Source organism: Callorhinus ursinus, unplaced genomic scaffold (assembly GCF_003265705.2).
Source record: "Callorhinus ursinus isolate GAN/ISIS: 27379988/994484 unplaced genomic scaffold, GSC_fseal_2.0 scaffold16, whole genome shotgun sequence".
In the NCBI taxonomy this organism is placed as follows: Eukaryota; Metazoa; Chordata; class Mammalia; order Carnivora; family Otariidae; genus Callorhinus; species Callorhinus ursinus.
In genome coordinates, this window is record NW_027397078.1 from 12661677 (window position 1) to 12679966 (window position 18290).

The 18290-nt window shown below is 36.6% G+C and overlaps 1 protein-coding gene across 1 annotated transcript in view; it reads right to left on the minus strand.

Moving 5' to 3' along the window:
• The window catches only part of CFAP47 (cilia and flagella associated protein 47), a 514691-nt gene that overhangs the window by 361806 nt on the left and 134595 nt on the right, over window positions 1-18290 (minus strand). The window contains exons 25-26 of the mRNA XM_073901936.1: window positions 15938-16133; window positions 7900-8109 (exon numbers count right to left, since the gene is read on the minus strand). Coding sequence (XP_073758037.1) covers window positions 7900-8109; window positions 15938-16133 — 406 coding nt within the window. The remainder of the gene's footprint in view (window positions 1-7899; window positions 8110-15937; window positions 16134-18290) is intronic.

Sequence of the window (18290 nt, forward strand, 5' to 3'; positions counted from 1 at the left end):
AAGTGTTTACAATGATTTGTTAAGATAGGTAAATTCATTTCACATAGTTTTATCTATGTTGTTTCCAGAAGAAAAAAAACCTTTCTAAACAATTAATCAAAAAAGCAACTTGTAAACCAAACGCCCTCAAACTGATACTGCTGTGGTAGTTGAAAATTCTCACCATGAAAATACCATTTGCACTAAGTACAAATTTAGAAGTGATTGGAAGTTTCTTGGCAAATGTGGAATCGATGCTGGCATTTAGAAACTGGGAATGTTAGCACAAACATCTCCCCACATTATCTCCAAATCAAGATTATAATCAGCACTGACAGCAGGAAGCAACCTTTAGTAGTCAACAGAGAAAACCCCAATATGCCATACCATGAAATATGTGAACAAACCTCTTCTTATTAATAATAGGTCAACAATACCAACATACTTGTTTGGAGGAATCTAAAATACAGAATGGACAGGGGCGCCTGTGTGGCTCAGTCAGTTAAGCAGTTGCCTTCGGCTCAGGTCATGATCCCAGGGTCCTGGGATCGAGCCCCGCATCGGGCTCCCTGCTCAGCAGGCAGTCTGCTTCTCCTTCTCCCTCTGCAGCAACTCCTGCTTGTGCTCCCTCTCTCTCTCTCTCTCTCTCTCTCTGTCAAATAAATAAAATCTTTAAAAAAATAAAGTAAAATAAAATACAGAATGGACAAACATAGAAATCAGGATATGTTTAAAAACAAATCCAAGGGGGCACCTGGGTGGCTCAGTAGGTTAAGCGGCTGACTCTTGATTTCGGCTCAAGTCATGTTGTCAGGGTCCTGGCATCGACCCTGCAACAGGCTCCGAGCTCAGCTGGGAGTCTGCTGAAGATTTTCTCTCTCTCTCTCTCTCTCTCTCTCTCTCTCCCTTTTCCTCCCCCGCCCCCAGCTCTCTCTCTCTCTCTCTCTCAAATAAATAAATCTTTAAAAAAATTTAAAAAATAGAATAAAATAAAAACAAATCGAAGGATTCAATACAAACACAAAAGGATAAACATATCTGAGCACCAAAAGGAAAATTTCTGAAAGCTGGGGCTAGCGTGCGGAGTCATGTCACCTTCTTCCACACTGTTCCCACTGAAACAACAACTACCAAGCCTGCTGGCGGAAACTGGGCACCAGTGTCAGGGCCTTTTGGGTCTTGCACAGCTTCCAGTGGAGAAGGCCAAATCTGCAGTTGCCTAAAAGTTTCGACTGTATGAAATGCAATTAGACCACCAAGAAGGATTTATAGGATGCAAAATTTAATAAAAGACCAGAAGGACTGTGAAGGAGAAAGACCTTTCCTACTTGGGTTGGAGTCTGCTGTTGCCCAGAATCTGTCCTCTTGTTTACAGAAATAGAATCCCCCTCCCAAGGGTTGACAGGACACACAGCCATGCAGGGACACACACTTTCACCTAGGCAAGCCCCCAGGGCAAGCTTGAGCCAGTGACATATTGGCAAAGGTGATGGGTACATGTTCTAGTTCATCCCCTCAAAATTTTTGGCCTGCACTCCTTGCATTCTATTCCATTAGTCTAGAGGTAACAGCAGCAGACTTCAGAAGCTGCACATTAAAGATGTTGGAGCTAGCCCACAAGCCCCAGACTACCTTACCACTTCATTCTGTTGTGTGACATATGCAGAAAAAAAACCACGGACTAATTAGGCATAATATTATCTAAAAACCACCTTTATCTATGTCTGTATCAATGTACACATATTTGTCCATACATACATATGTAGGGTTGCATGTATTTGTATAACCAAAGGTACTTAATGAAAAGATACTGCATTTTACAGTATGTGATCATGTATGTGGGATTAAAGGTGGAGAAGCTAACTATTAGTAGTGTTTTCAACTTTTGCATTGTTTGAATTGTTATAATAAGCATGCATTCCTTTTTGTTATTTACATGCCTGGTTTTCTATGCATAAGGCAATCAAATATTATAACAGCAATCAAATATTATAATCCTGTTATGGTATTTTCTTGATTAATCAATTCATATTTATAAAAAGGTGAAGGGCTGAGGTGCCAGACAGGGTCTGAGGAAAGAGGGATGGGGAGGACCCTACCAATAGGTCCCAAGGTGGCAACCAACTGCATGGGGATCCAACTTCTAGGAGCTTTGTGAAGACCAGCAATCAGGCAGGGGCTCATAACCAGCAAGGGAGAGACAAAGGGCAAGACATTAGAATTTCCTCTAAAATGAAAAGTCTCTAAGCAGGGCAGAGACTCTCCAACCATCACTGGCACCAAAGAGAATGAGGGTAAAGAGAAGGAAAAAGGACTGTGGTTAACTTTTCTTTCTGCAACCTGTGTTAAAAGCACTATGATTTAAATATTGCCATTAAATAATGGCAAATATTATATTGGAAGTTTCTGGGTTTTTGAAATTTCTATACAAATTTTAAGCATTACCATTTTGCTATAAGTGAATGATGGACAAATCATAATTATGAAATTTTTCTGTTGAGAGTTTATTATAATACATTGGTATCCTATGTTTTGGTTAAAGACAAATAAACATTCTACTTTATAATTGAGACTGTGCTACAATCCAGTGCTCTGGCTTAACAGATCTACCATGAAAATAATGTTCTTCATAGAATGAAGGTGCCATTACAAACAGCCTTCCACAGGTCTAGGTCAAGGAATAAGGAACAGATGATTATATCAGAACAAAGCATGGCCCCTTATGAATTCTACTCCCTCCTAACTGCACATTCTATCTATACACACAACACCAAGAAAGGTGGACAAATACACAGTGTTATGTATAACCCAGCCCCCCAAAACATGACAGATAATGTTTCAGGGCAGTATCCCAACACTGTCTTCAGTTATGATCTATTAGATGGTTATTGAAATATTCTTGAGATTTCCCACTGCCTGCATGTCAGCAGCCATGATGCTAAAATTCTAGATGGCTCACTGTTAACAGTCAGCAGGTTTGTGCTAAGAATGGAGACTCTGAAAGATGAACACGTCCTAAATAACTGGTCTTCTTAATACATACGGGGAGTTTTGAATACCCCCAAAATTGCTTCTACCTATCTGGTAGTGTCCCGTAAAGGTTCTTGACTCACTTTATATACTTACTTTAAATATTTAAAAGTCCATTTAAATATATATATACAGGCTTATTTTAAATATCTAAATATCCCAGAAAGTCACATACAAAGCAGATACTAATTTACACTAGAGTTATTAAGGTCACATTACCAACCTGAATGCATTAATGCTCTATATGTTTGACTCTGGGTCTGATTCATTCTCTATTAATCTCCTTTATGTGATGCAAGTTCCCACCCCTTCAAAAACATAAGGTGTCTGGAAAAGGCACGCTAAGAAATACTAGAAACAGAACCAAAGTTGCCAGGTACACACTATACAAATACCAAATCATGCACTGAGTAAAACAATAATTAGAATCACTTTTCATTATTCTCATTTCCTTTTTATTGTACTGAATGCTTTAAAAAATAATACAATTTCAATTTACGTGATTGTCAATGCCTTATTATTTTAATAAAAGTAACATAACAAGTTTTACTATGCCTCAAAAATGTTTTTGAATCCATAACAAGGTTAATAAAATGCGACTATACGTGGAAAGAGATATAATTAAGAGCTGTACATTCTCAGTTTTTTTTTTTTTTTAAGATTTCATCTACTTATTTGACAGAGAGACAGCGAGAGAGAGAACACAAGCAAGGGGAGTGGGAGAGGGAGAAGCAGGCCTCCCACTGAGCAGGGAGTCCGATGCAGGGCTCGATCCCAGGACCCTGGGATCATGACCCAAGCCAAAGGCAGACACCCAATGACCGAGACACCCAGGCGCCCCTCAGTTTTAAACAAAAGATCTGCACACTTTAAAATATATTTCCTCACCAGCGAAATGTTCAGTGTATTTGTAATTAAGACTACGGGCTTTATCTCTAAATTTAGAATGGAATAACTAACACATATCAATGAAGAAGGTAGAAATTACAGTTTATCATTTAAGCTTCCTATCAATGCATTAATTTACCTACATATGCCAACTCCTTATTTTGTTTTAACGTCAGAAGACATATAGAACCCAGTACCTTAAAAGCAGCAACTTGCAAAACAAGACTGTGACTAGTTACTTTTCAGAAAAGATCAAGAATTTTGCAAAACCACATCTTGCTCATGATTAGGAGAACTACAAATTTGTATTGCTTTAGAGTGAGCAACTAAATCAGGCACAACCCAGAAATTTCTGTGCCAAGAAATTCACAGAGCAGACACTTCAGGGGCAGCTTTGCTGCTAATGACACTGAAGCTTCTAAATACCAGCTAAACTCAAAAGTATGGGACCACTTCTCCTGATGTCATTGGAACTGTATTAACTGTGTTTTTTGGATACAAAAATCATGTTTCACATGGTAAAAGGGTGATATTAAAATATTTATCCTTGAATATCAATGAATTCTACAATCTAAAAGGGAGGTGTATATCAATATGTAGTGTAAGCACCCTGACAATTAGTTTTTCTGATTGTAATGTTAAGTGCCTGACATTAGGCTTCTGACTGCAGAGGCAATCACTTCAAAGACATGCGTCTGATATAAACATACTGCCCGCTACACAGCTAAATAGCCAGGCCACCCCACCTGGGAAGTTCCCCTTTCTGGAGATCTCTGGTTGACCTAGGTAACTGACCATCTAACTGCTTGCTTTTTCCCCCTTCCCTCACTTTAATTTCTGCTCTTATATTTTAAATTCACTAATAAAGAGTGAACCCCTGAAACCCTAGGTGCCCTACCCTCAACCCCAGGCTTGCACACTTTCTTTCTACTGGCAACCTCACTGTGTGGCCCCGAGCGTGCCTTATACCCTTAAAAACATGTGGGTAATAAACTTTGTTTTTTCGAAATTCCTTGATGGTTGTTGCTGGGGCACATCTTGTAATCATAGTAACAATCACAAGGGTCTCGGTCCAGCTACAACATTGGCTCTGAAAGGGGAAATGTCTGTGGGGACTCGCCACAACTAGCACAGGGGCAGGTGGGTGCTTCCAGTATTCCTAGCCAATAGTCACTATCGATAATGTGAGACTGACCCAAAAGAAAAATAGTACAGAATCCTTTGAACTCTGGCTATGACTGGCTTTAGCCCTTTAATTATGAAGGCTCTGTCAGTTAAGTGTCTGTCTTCTCTGTCTTCCACTCAGGTCATGATCTCAGGGTCCTGGGATTGAGCCCCTTCAGGCTCCCTACTCAGCGGGGGTTCTGCTTCTCCTCCCTCTGTCCATCCTCCTGCTCCTGCTCTCTCTCTCTTTCTAAAATAAATAAATAAAATCTTTAAAAAAAAAAGTTACTAAGTCTTGAGTAGGTCCAAGGTTCAAAAGGAGTGCTTGAGGGCAGATCAGGCACCGGTGTGAGGACCTAGGACAGTGGCTAGTTACCAACCAGCAAAGAAATGTTTCTTTGGAAAATATTTCACTGGCAAAGATTTATCACTGTGTGCCAGCTAATCAGCAGCCCTGATTTTAGTTTAGCCTCATGTACCAAACAACCTGTTTGGTACTATTCTTCCTGTACATTTCTAAATCAGCCTCTCATTCAGAATATAACATGTAGTTCAACTTGCCTTAAAACTCAAAATCTTCCTATTCAAGTAATGGATTATATACCACATAACATATCAAAACTTAGAAATAATTTTATTCAATGTTCTTAGTAATCTGACCCTGTTTTAACAATAAAATCCTAGGATTTGAAAAGTTAAAGGGAAGCAAAGTTGTGTGATAGAGATAATGAGATTTGATCTCAAATCTAGGTTCTTTCACAAGATAGCTGGGTGAGGGTCACAAATAGAAATAGTAGTACTTCAATTTCCTCTGCTATAAATTCAGAATTATACTTCACAATGTAGATCTCTTAAACAGACTAAGTTAGATAATGTATTAGCAAATAAAGCAAACCTACTCTTAGAGAAAGATGGGTATTTAAAGATTCTCACAGCAATACCATTTTCTAGTGTTAATGTTATTTCTTGCCAAATATTTAAGTGTTCCACTCTTTAATCTCTCTTGATAGCATTTTTCCTTATTCAGTCTTTTTAGGTCCACTGCTTCATGAACTTTACTGCACATGAATCATCCGGGGATACTTTAAAACTACAGGTGTTGGTTCCTTAGATCCAGAATGAGATCTGAAGTTCTGCCTTTCACACCAGCTCAGGGTCTGTCTGGACTAGCAACCTCAGCCTCAAATGGGAACCTGTTAGACATGCAAATGTGCACGCCCCACCCAAGACTTAACTAAATCAGGAACTCTGGAGGTGGGGCTCAGAATCTGTTTTAACAAGCCCCCAGGGTGAGTCCTATGTAGGGTCAAACTTGAGAACCGGGGTTCTAGCGTGAGGGTTCTCAATTTTGACTTCCCATTAGAATCACATGGGGAGCTTTCTAAATTTGCAGTGCATAACTGACCCTCCAGACAAATTATATCATAGTCTATAGGTTGGACTGAGGCATGCATAGTTTTGAAAACTTCCCAGGTGAGGGGTGCCTGGATGGCTCAGTCAGTTAAGTGTCTACCTTCAACTCAGGTCATGATCCAGGAGTCCCAAGATTGAGCCTCACGTTGGGCTCACTGCTCAGCAGGGAGTTGGCTTTTCCCTCTCCCTCGGCAGCTCCCCCTGCTCCTTCTCTCTCTCTTGCTCACTCTCTCTCAAACAAATAAAATCTTTAAAAAACAAAACAAAACAAAACTTATCAGGTGATTCTGATTTCCAGTCATGAGCAGTACTGCTCTGGGCGGGGAAGGGGGGGGAGCGGAGGGGGGAGACCACCATATCTATTTGTTCATGAACAAGGTCAGTAATGCACAAAAAGACAACTGTCTCCCAGGACTGAGTTCAGTGCCTGATGGGAGCCTAAAGCAAAACCATTAAAAATTTGTTTTTAAATATCAACAAAAGACAGACTGTTAGCATCAAAAGAGAAAAACAGGAGTCTGAGTGGTATAACTTAGATGATTTTTATCCACCTACATATGCAAGAGACATGGAAGGTGGAGTTCAGGAGAACTAGATACAGCCACACTCTGCTCTGGACACAACATTCCAATAGCATCTGTCTCTCTCCTTTCTAATTCCTAACACAGAAATCAATCCTTTGACTATGAATATACCAAACAGTAATAACCCCACTACAAATCAATAAATGATCACACTGAGTACATACACTGACACTCATCTTTAGTATACAATTCCTTCTAATGCTACTTCTCACTATAAACATTTTTTTTTAAAGATTTTATTTATTTATTCGATGTAGAGAGAGACAGTGAGAGAGGGAACACAAGCAGGGGGAGCTGGAGAGGGAGAAGCAGGCTTCCCGCTGAGCAGGGAGCCCGATGCGGGGCTCGATCCCAGGACCCTGAGATCATGACCTGAGCTGAAGGCAGATGCTTAACCAACTGAGCCACCCAGGCGCCCCGACTCACTATAAACATTTTTAACAAACTTTTTTGCTCTACCCATTAGCCTCTTCTAACTTTGGGAATCAAATCATCTCAGGGTGCGACGGAAAAGTGGAATTTCTGATCCTACAAGGTAAGAAATCCAGAAACATGTTTTTACCAAGGTGTATTTGAATTTCCCTGAGTCTGTTAAGGCAACATGTAATAAAATCGTACTGTTTGGAAACTCGTTATGCTGATATTTCTCATTTTCTAGCTACAGTATGTGCTGGTAACAGCTGTCAAGCTGTTTCCCATGGGAGCAATGCTACATTTGGAAACTTATTGTACAACTTATGTCCAAAGTCATTATTTTACATGTCTCTCCTTTTAACATTTTACAATAGTGTAAAACATAAACTTATTATTCTTTGCTGTCAGATACAAAAGAATATCTTACCAGTTATCTCTGTTATCACAGAAAAGAATATCGGTGAGAAAGGACACAGGTTTAGATGATCTGAAGCTGAGGTGGCAGGTGAGCTCCGCATTCATTCCACTGGGAGAGCCTGTGATGACTCTGCCTTTTGGAAACGTCACAGAAAGAGGATGAACCTCGTCCCCATCGAAAAGTCTTGCCGGGGGAATCTGGACATTTAACGTTGAGTCTCTGTTTAAAATTAAAAAAAAAAAAAAAAGCTCAAAATACATGCAAATAATTGGATTTAAATGTGTCTTCTTCTGGTTTTTGAATCATTAGAAAAACTAAACAAGAAATATTTGCAATAATATGCCCAATTATTAAAGACATTTTTGCATCATCTCTTATTTTCTGGCCACAATATAAGTAAGATGGATAATATATTAATTTGACCACATAAGATGATCCAAAGTTCCTTTTGTCCTCTATGAATTAAAAAAGAGGATTAAAACACCTGACTAAATACAATGTGTTTTTATCAATAGCCATGATATAGTGTTGTCCTTGAATGTATCCTTATAAAAATTTACCAAAACTTACCAATTTGCTAGCTAAAGCTTTAATGCATGTAGACTAAATATAATACTAATAGATGCATATACACACAAAAAATTTTTAGTGTAGATACTATTAAGCACTTATATAAATATGTCATGAATAGTTTCTAATCATTACTACTAGAAAATTCCACTTAATGTTCACATATTTCATTATATACCTATAATTTATTTAACCAATCTAAAATGTTCATTATTTCTAATAATAAAATATGTAGTATTCACTTATAACTCTAACACTTGATAACTTTTAGTGGTCAGTTAATATTTAGCTATATTACTTTTAAAATTTTATTATATATGTAGGCTCCTATAACAAATAAGAAGTGTTATCAAATGGGAATCATATTTCCCTAGTGTGTTAATTACAATGAAGATCATTCTGCTAATTAACTAAAAAAAGTAAAGAAAGATCTCAACTTCAGTTACTTAAACTGATATGGTTCATTGCATAAAAAAATTAAAAATGTAATTTATAAATCAGGCTTAAATCCAATTCTGTTGTTAAGTAGCTAAGTGTCATTGGATAAGTCATTAATGCTGTTGATCTTATTGTGTGTACAATGAGGAGACTGGATTATATCATGTCTACAGTCACTGTTACATGTTCCTTTCATTATACCACATTTTTTCAAGATTCAACTTTTGACGTGAGATGATTTTTAAACTGATAACTTTATACATTGATTCAGAAGTTCAAAGAGTAAAATATTAATCCATATATTAGACAATGTTTCTTGATAAAAAAATACTTTTTAGCACAATATAATTCAAGCCACTTCTATTTTCTGTTTAAGCAACAGGATTAGTGTCTGCTTATGAGACAGGGTCTTGAAAATACTGGGAATCCCAAAGTTGGCCAGTTAATGCTGAGCAACTATATTCTTGTCACCAAATGGCATTCAGAGCAAGCTCTAAAGTATAAGTAAGCACTCATCATATTTTGCAGGCCAAACGTTAGAAACTACAAGTTGCTCTGGGCTCCACAACTTGAATAATATCCATTTATTTTCAACCATCACATCACACTTGGAACTTTTTTCGCTGGATCTCAGAATGCTTAACTGTAAAATAAGAGAATGAACTAGAGAAGCTCTGAGGTAGCTACAAGATCTAGAAGTTGATGAAAATAATGCTTACAGGCAATTCACACTGGTGTACTAATCCTTAAATTTTGTATAATTTTAACATGTCAACAAGCCAATCTTTATATCTACTTCTTTACTGACAGGTGTATATTTCTAAATAAAAATTAGTTTGGCTTTCCTTTTTTTTGTTTTACACAAAGGATATACATATACATAGTCTTGCTTGACTTTTACTTGCCACAGGACATTTATGCAGTTCCCAGGTTTTGCTGTTCTGAATAAGGTTACTATGAAATAATTTCAAACATAACTTATAGTACACACATGCAAGAGTTTTTCTTGCATATACTGTGAAGTGGAATTACTGGGCCCTGAAATATGCAAATATTACACTTTGCATATTATTATCCAGTGTGGTCCTAACTCATTGACATTGTAACTAGAACCTGACTTCCTAACGTTTGCCTACCTATGACAACCAAAATGCTTACCTTATTGTAGTCTCTAATTTTCACTTCCAACTTTACAAAAAGGTCAATTATATGCTTTCAGATGTTCATTACCCACTTGTGAATCCTCTTCTGTGAAGTACTTATCAGAGTTTCTTGTCAACATTTCTGTTGAGTGATTTGATTGTTTTTCTAACTAATTTTTATCAGTCATTTATTTTTTTTGTTAGCATGATTTTAAGTCTTAAGAAATTCTTCTCTACCCAAAGATGTTAAAATTGTTTCCTAAAATATTTTTTAAATTTTTTCCTTTCACATTTAAGACTAATCCATTTGTAATGGATCTTTGTGTATTATGTGAGACAGGAATCCAGTTTGAAATATTCCACACAATCAATTGTTCCAGCACCATTTATTGGCTAGTAACCTGTTTTCTCCAACGATCAACAATACCATTTTTGTCAAATATTCACTACCCATTCATATATGGGCTTTCTGTAAGTCTCTTTATTCTATTCCTTTGATCATGTTTATTTATTGCTACACCACTACCATATTGGTTTAGTCTTGATATTTGGTAAGGCAGGCCCTTCTTATCTTATTCTTCTTTAGGAATGGCTTGGCTATCTTTTTCTTTTTCTTTTTTTCAAAGATTTATTTATTTGAGAGCGATGTGGACAGGGGGAGCAGGGGCTTGGGGAGAGGGGCAGAGGGAGAGGGAGAGAGAGTCCCAAGCTGACTCCATGCTGAGTGCAGAGCCCAACATGGGGTTTGATCTCACCACCCTGTGATTAAGACCTGAGCTGAGATCAAGACGGAGGCTTAACCAGCTATGCCATCCAGGCACCCCACTGCTATGTATTTTAAATAGTGAACTCATATGTGTCTATTTTGATAAATGATCTTCATAGCTTTAAAATTTTACCTGTAGATTCCTTTAATTTCCTATATGGAAAATCATCTAATCTATAGATAATGTCAGTGCTTATTTTCCTATCCTTACATATTTTATTTCTCTTAACTTCATTCATGGACTACATTTTTCAGGAAAATGTGCTAGAGAGACAGTGATAACAGGCATCCTTGCCTTTTCTTTTTTATTTAAAGGGAATTAATTTATGTTCCAGTATCCATGATAATGTCTCTTCTAGATACATGATAGAAAATTTTAACAATTTAAGGGATATCTCTTTTATTCCTGTTATTAAGAGTTTTATCATGAGTGGTTTTGGAATTTTACCAAATGCTTTTCTTCTGCATCTATGGAAATGATCATATCATTATTCTCCTTAATTTGTAAATGTGGAGATGAAATACAAAGGTATTTTAGATTTTCTAACATTAGGCAAATCTTGCAATACTGGGATACACCCAACTTGGTCATGGTTTATTAATATATTTGTATTATATATGTAATATACATTATATTAATATGTATACATAATTTAATTCATTAAGGATTACTGCATCTATAGTCATAAGAGAGATCGGCCTATAATTTATCTTTCTCATATTCTATCTAATTTTATAATAAAACTTTCTGACTTCATAAAACAAATTAGAGCACATCGTCTCTTTTTCTCTCGTCTAGAATTTCTACAAGGTTTGAGATATCAGTTTCTTGCAAGTTTAGTAAAACTTGCCTATAAAAACATCAGAAGATGATATTTTCCTTGTATGAAGATTTTAAATATTGATTCAAAGACTTTCAACTTTCTATGCATTCCCAGTATGGTTTTAGTGAATTATATTTTTTTCTACAAACTTCCCATTTCATTTTTCAAATGTGTTGGAATAAATTTCCTCATAGTATTTTGATTATCTCATTTTTCTCCACTGGATATAGAATATGCCCCATTATTCTTAATACTATTTAGTTGTATCTTCTCTCTTTTTGTTCCTTGTCAATATCACTGTATCAGTATCCATTGTATTAGTTTTTCAAAGAACCAACTTTTGGGTTCAGTGAGCCTATCTTCTATATATTTGCTTTCTATTGCTTTTATTTCTACTTTTTCATTTTATCTACATTCTGTATTCCTTAGGTTTAATCCATTATTCTTATTCTTATTTATTAGATTGAATACTTGAAACTTCTAACCATTTTTCATCTACTATCAGCATTTAAGACTACACATTTCCATCTAAATACCATTTTTGCTACATTCCATAAGTATATTTATTTGTTTAATGCTTAACCACTGGAATTTAATATAACAGATGCAGTTAACTCAACACAGATGCAGGCTTATTTGTCTAAAGAAAGCAACAGAAGTGACAGTATGTGTTTCAAGTTAAGTCTTCAAATTTAATACTCAAACACTGCTTTTATATCAGTGAATGTTGTTTTCATGTTTTGATACATGGTATTTTAATTATTATTTGCAGAATTCAGTATGGTATCTTCTTTGACTCTCTATAGAAGGTTTTTTTAGGGGCACTTGGATGGCTCAGTCAGTTGAGTGTCTGACTCCTGATTTTGGCTCATGTCATGATCTCAGAGTCATGAGATCAAGCCCCTTGTCAGGCTCTACACTCAACGCAGAGCCTGCTTGAGATTCTCCCTCTCCCTCTGACCCTCCCCCCACTCACGTGTGTGCTCTCTCTCTCTCTAAAATTTAAAAAAAAAAGCAAGTTTTTTTAAAGCAGTTCCAAATGTATGGCAGATCTGTTAATATTTTCTTTAATGATTTTAAAATTATAATTATTATCAGAAAACATAGTATATATGATGTCAACTCTTCAAAATTTGTTAAATTTGAGGGGTGCCTGGGTGATACAGTTGCTTAAGCATCCAACTCTTGGTTTTGGCTCAGGTCCTGATCTCAGGATTGAGACTGAGCCCTGAGTTAGGCTCTGCGCTCAACAGGGAGTCTGCTTGGGATTCCCTCTATCCTTCTGCCCCTCCCCACTCCCCACTCATGCTCTCTCTCTCTCTCTCTCTCTCTCTCTCTCCAAAATAAATAAATAAATCTTTTTTAAAAAAACTGTTAAATTTGAACTATAGAATGATACACTTTCAGTCTTTGTAAATATCTCCTATATGATAGAGAAAACTGTGTATTCTATAACTGCAGGGTGCAGTATTTTATAGTACTATTTTTAATATTACTTTTATTTATTTTTTTAAAGATTTTACTCATTTATTTGACAGAGAGAGAGACAGTAAGAGAGGGAACACAAGCAGGGGGTAGTGGGAGAGGGAGAAGCAGGCTCCCCGCTGAGCAGGGAGCCCAATGCGGGGCTCGATCCCAGGACCCTGGGATCATGACCTGAGCTGAAGGCAGATGCTTAATGACTGAGCTACCCCAGGGGCCCCTAATACTACTTTTAGTATTTTTAATAATATTAGTATTAAATGAATGAAGCCTTTAAAATAACCTTTTCAAATTTTCTTTATCTATACAAGTGTTTTTGTCTTTTGGACTCATCGATAATTGAGGTATGTGTTGAAATATCCTACAGTGATGAAGGACTAGTCAATTTCCCCCTATTATTTTAATTTGGGGTTTATATATTTTAAGACTATTTTAGTTGTGCCTACAATTTTAGAATTCTGATAGTTTTCAGTGAGCTACATCTTTTATAATTATTTAATGTATTTTTAATATTAAAAATACATCTTACCTCTTAAATAAGGTTATCACATGTAAAATTAATACTGCTATCCAGCTTTCTTATGGTTATTCTGCTATAACTCTTCCTAAGATTTTAGTTTGGTGGTTCTCAACTGGGCGTGGCTCTGCATTCCAGGGGACATGCAGCAATGTGTGGAGACTTTTATTTTTCCATCATAACTGGGGGAGGATGCTCCTGGCTAGAGACCAGGGAGGCTGCTAAACATCCTACTATGTACAAAATAGCCTCCGGTGAAAAAAAAGAAGTATCTTCCAAAAATGTCAACAGTTCTGAAGTTGAGAAACCCTGCTTTACTTTGATCTTTCTTTTCCTTATGTCTCACATATACTTCTTTTAACAGTTGGATTTTTTTTTTTATTTACTCTAACATTCTCTGTCTTTTAACTAGTCAGAGTAACTTATTTACATTTGATTGTATTACTCAACTACTTAGAGTTTTTGCCATCATTTTTGTTTCAGTTTTTTCTTGCTTTTTAAAGTATGCATCTCTTTTTCTCTCTTACAAAATTAACTGAGATTCTGTTGATTTCTATACCATCTGTGTAGTTATATACAATCTTAGGTTTGTGGATGCCCTTAAAAATTTACCCTACACACTTTGTTTTAAAATTCCTAAAAGTTATATTTGGTTCATTTTCAACTCTATACTGTATAATTCCATGTTAATTATTAATTTTTATAATGCTATCTTGTTTTAAAAAATTATTTATACTCCGTGTCTGATAATTGCAATATCTGACTGACTTAAGAGTCTAAATTTCAAGATGGTTTTTTGTGCTGCCTCTAAATGATGGCATCTTCCCTTCTTGTGAGTTTTGCAATACTTGATATTACACTCATGTCTGGTTGATAGCAATTGTGGAAACTGAAGTATCAGCCAAAACTGAGGATGGCTTCATTTAGAACAGAGGTTCACAAAGCATGGTCCATGCATCAGCAGCCTAAGTATCATTGGGAAACTTACTAGAAATACAAATTATTACATACCATGCCAGGCTTCCTGAATCATGAATTCTGGGGATGGGAAGCAACAATCTCTGTTTTAAAAAGTGTCTCAGGCAATGCTGATATACACTGACGTTTAAGAACCACTGATCTAGAGAAGATTTGCTTGCTTATGCTGAAAGGTAGAGGGATTTACTCACGTGAACTATTTTAGCCTCTTCCAGTGTCCCTGGATTAATCCAGGAATTTGAGATTGTTTTCCTACCTTGAAGAATTTGTCTCAAGTTTTAAGAACAAGCCTGCATTTGGCAGATTATTACAGCTCACCACTCCTACTCTGGTTTCAGCTTATAAGTATGTACTGGTTTGGTCTGGTTTGATCTGAGCCCTTTGGAGACCTCCCACATTTCTCAGAAGCCAGCAATTAATTAATTAACTAATTAATTAAACACACACATAATCTACTTGTTTTGTAACACAAGGGTACATAATGTATCTAGGGCAATATACTATTAGGGTTTCGGCTGCTGCTAAATTTTTTTAAAAAATGAAAACGGACTGCATTCTGCTATACTATGTACATGTGATAGGCAGAATTCTGAGATGGTCCCCAAGAGCCTTAGTGTACATACAAACTCTAATTCCCACCCCTTGGGTGGCAGAATCTGTAAATATGATATCACTTTGGTGAATCAGCTGTGTTATACAGCCATGGTAAAGGGACTTTCCATATGTAATTGACATCCCTAGTTAAATAAACTCAAGTAAAACAAAAGGAAGATTATCATGGGTGGATTAGACTTTATCAGGTAAGATCTTAAAAGAAGGTTTGGAGGTCAGTGACTGAGAAGTCAAAAGATGGTCTGCTTCTGGCTTTCAATGAGTAAAGTACCATGATGGGAGGAGGATTTGGCCAGGATGTGAGGATGGCCTCTAAGAGCTGAGAGTGATCCCAGCCAACAGCCAGCGAGAAAATGATACCTTAGTTCTCCAACCAAACGGATTAATCCTGCCAACTACCAGAAAGCTTGCAGGAGGACTGAGCCTCAGATGAGACAGCTGCTATAGTCTGTACCTTGATTTCTGCCTACTGAGAACATAAACAGTGGATGCAGCTAAACAAACCTGGATTTCTGACCCAAAAAAACTACGAGATAACAAATTTATGTTTTAAGGCACTAAGTCTGTGGTAATTTGTCACATAGAAATAGAAAGCTTGCTTCTTGTACCATTAAGAGAGACATATCAAATTTTTTTTACAAGAAAATCAAATGACTAACTGGGAGGTAATTAAGTGGGCTTTAAATGAAAATGTGGTAAATTCACATTAAGCATTTACCTGTAATAGTTTTGAGGTAAAATGTTGATATCCATCCCAGTTGTTACATCCAGAGGAACAGGAGTAAAAAATATGAATGGAGGGTCAAACAATAACATGGGTGATTTCACCTCTCCAACCAAACATAACGTTCGATAGCAAACTGGATTATCATTTAGACGAATGGGAATATCAGCTGTGTATTTTCTAGGATGATCTAATGAAAAACAATTTTTTAAAAGTATCTTAGATTTGTTCACGTACACAAAAAACATTTACATAGTTTAAACTTTACTAAATATTAAAATGTACTACGAAGTTACAGCTCAATGGAGAATAGATTACCCAGAAACTGGAATTATCCTGCCAAGGAACTTAAAACATGTTAATGAAGTGTCACTGAATCAAAAATATGCTAAAGTGCACTATGCCTAGAAATAGGGCAGATCTCCTTAAAGCAAATTTTCGTTATTATTGGAAAATACCTGTACATGGAGGAAACAGTGCAACAGGACTTCTTTTTTTGATTCTTTTCTGTGCCTTAACAGGAGCTGCCCATCCCTTTGGTATATGCAATATGAAGATGAGGTCAGATAGTTGCCATAAGGATCTCAGGGGACTAGTACTGTGAAATGGGTGTGCCGAGAAGAAAGGAATGTTGTTCCTCCCAGATTTTTAAGTTTATGGAAAGCTGCCAGGGTTGACTGGCCAATTTCACCTGGTAGGAAAAGACAGGAAATTCCCATGTGGCAACTCACTATGAGGTAAGGCAGTCTGTGTTGGAGAAAAGGGCTCAGCATCTCAGGCTGCAGGCTAGTCCCAGACAACAGGTTCCATCTCAGCAAGCCGCCAATGCCCTTTTTAGACCCAAATGCCCAAACACAGTGTCTCATAGAGAGAAAAATATGATCTGGTGAGTATGAACTCAAGGTAATATCTTTCAATTCAAAAACTAGACACCAGAATGACCTGGCACAGATCAGGGTCACCAAGAGTACCACCAGAGCACATGATGAGTGTTCTGGATGACATATGTTCAGAAGTGACACACTGTGAACCATACACAAAAACAAGGTATCATTGAACTGATCATACCCACTAGATTTCTCTGTGCTGGGTGCCTTCACTTGGTCCAGTCTTTTACTTGTTCATATAGTCTAGGATCCTTGGAAAATGAGAGGTGGCTGGAGAGGGAAGTGAATTAGTGACTTCCTACTAATCATGACAGATGAGCACTGGAAAGACTATGTGAAAACAGGAGAGACTATATCTATACCTTGAGCTGAGAAAATGAATTATAATAGAATTTATGTGTTTAAAACTGTAAATCCATAGAGAAATGATTGTTTCATTTAATGAATCTGATATTGTAAAATTTATTTTGGGGAGAAAGAAAATCAAGTTCAATTACTTCCAAAGTTAAGCAAGGTTTTAATTAGGACTTATTGAATTCTGAATTTTGAATGGGCTATTTTGAGATTATTTCTGGGTTTCACACCTGGTAAACGTTTCTGAGGTCATGGAGAAGGGGATTCTCTGTGTAACCTAAGACTACTGGATGTTTGGTAACACATTTTTCTAAGCTCAGGTGGTCCTTCTCTCTCATCTGAGATGTTAAGTTATATAAATGTGTTACAGATACGTTTTTCTTAAGAGCAAGGTTGAAATCCTAAGAAGGCAACTCATAGATTTGACTGCTTAGGCTTAGCCCCATGCTGAAGGAAAAGTCAAATGGAAATGCTACTTATTTCCTTCTAGATAATCTATTTTATTTCATCTGGATAAAAATGTTGATACAGACATAAAGGAGAAGCTCTATACAGAAATACATATGGTGGCTTTAGTTGGACTGGCTTTCCTGTAATTTCTTTCAGGACCAGACATAACAGAAACTGAGAAGAAATACACAGAAATACATAATGAAACCTAATTACTTTTACAAAATAAACTTCAGAATGGGGAGAGTATACGATGTTTTCTATTATATTTCAGAGTTCTAAACAGAAATAATAAAAGATGAAACATTTTTCAAATCTATCAATCACAGTACTCTACGTACTGTTTCCTGCCATTAAAACGAAAATGATTATAAAATGCCATGCTGAAAAAACAAAAAACTAAAATGTCATGCTAATAGAGGTACGGGGACACTGAGTTAAGGCAACACAGGGCTAATAGCATATTACTGAGAAAATATACAGCTGAATGAAATCTAAAAAGCTTAAAAGCCATAATAGGTTCTTATTCTGCCTTTTCTGTTGATAACATAGCTAGTTCTTGGTATTCAATTTAGATTGCCACATTTGTGTTAGATGTGTAAAACAGTACTGTCCCAAGGATTCTGACGCAAGTGATTTACGGAGGGCATGCCCTC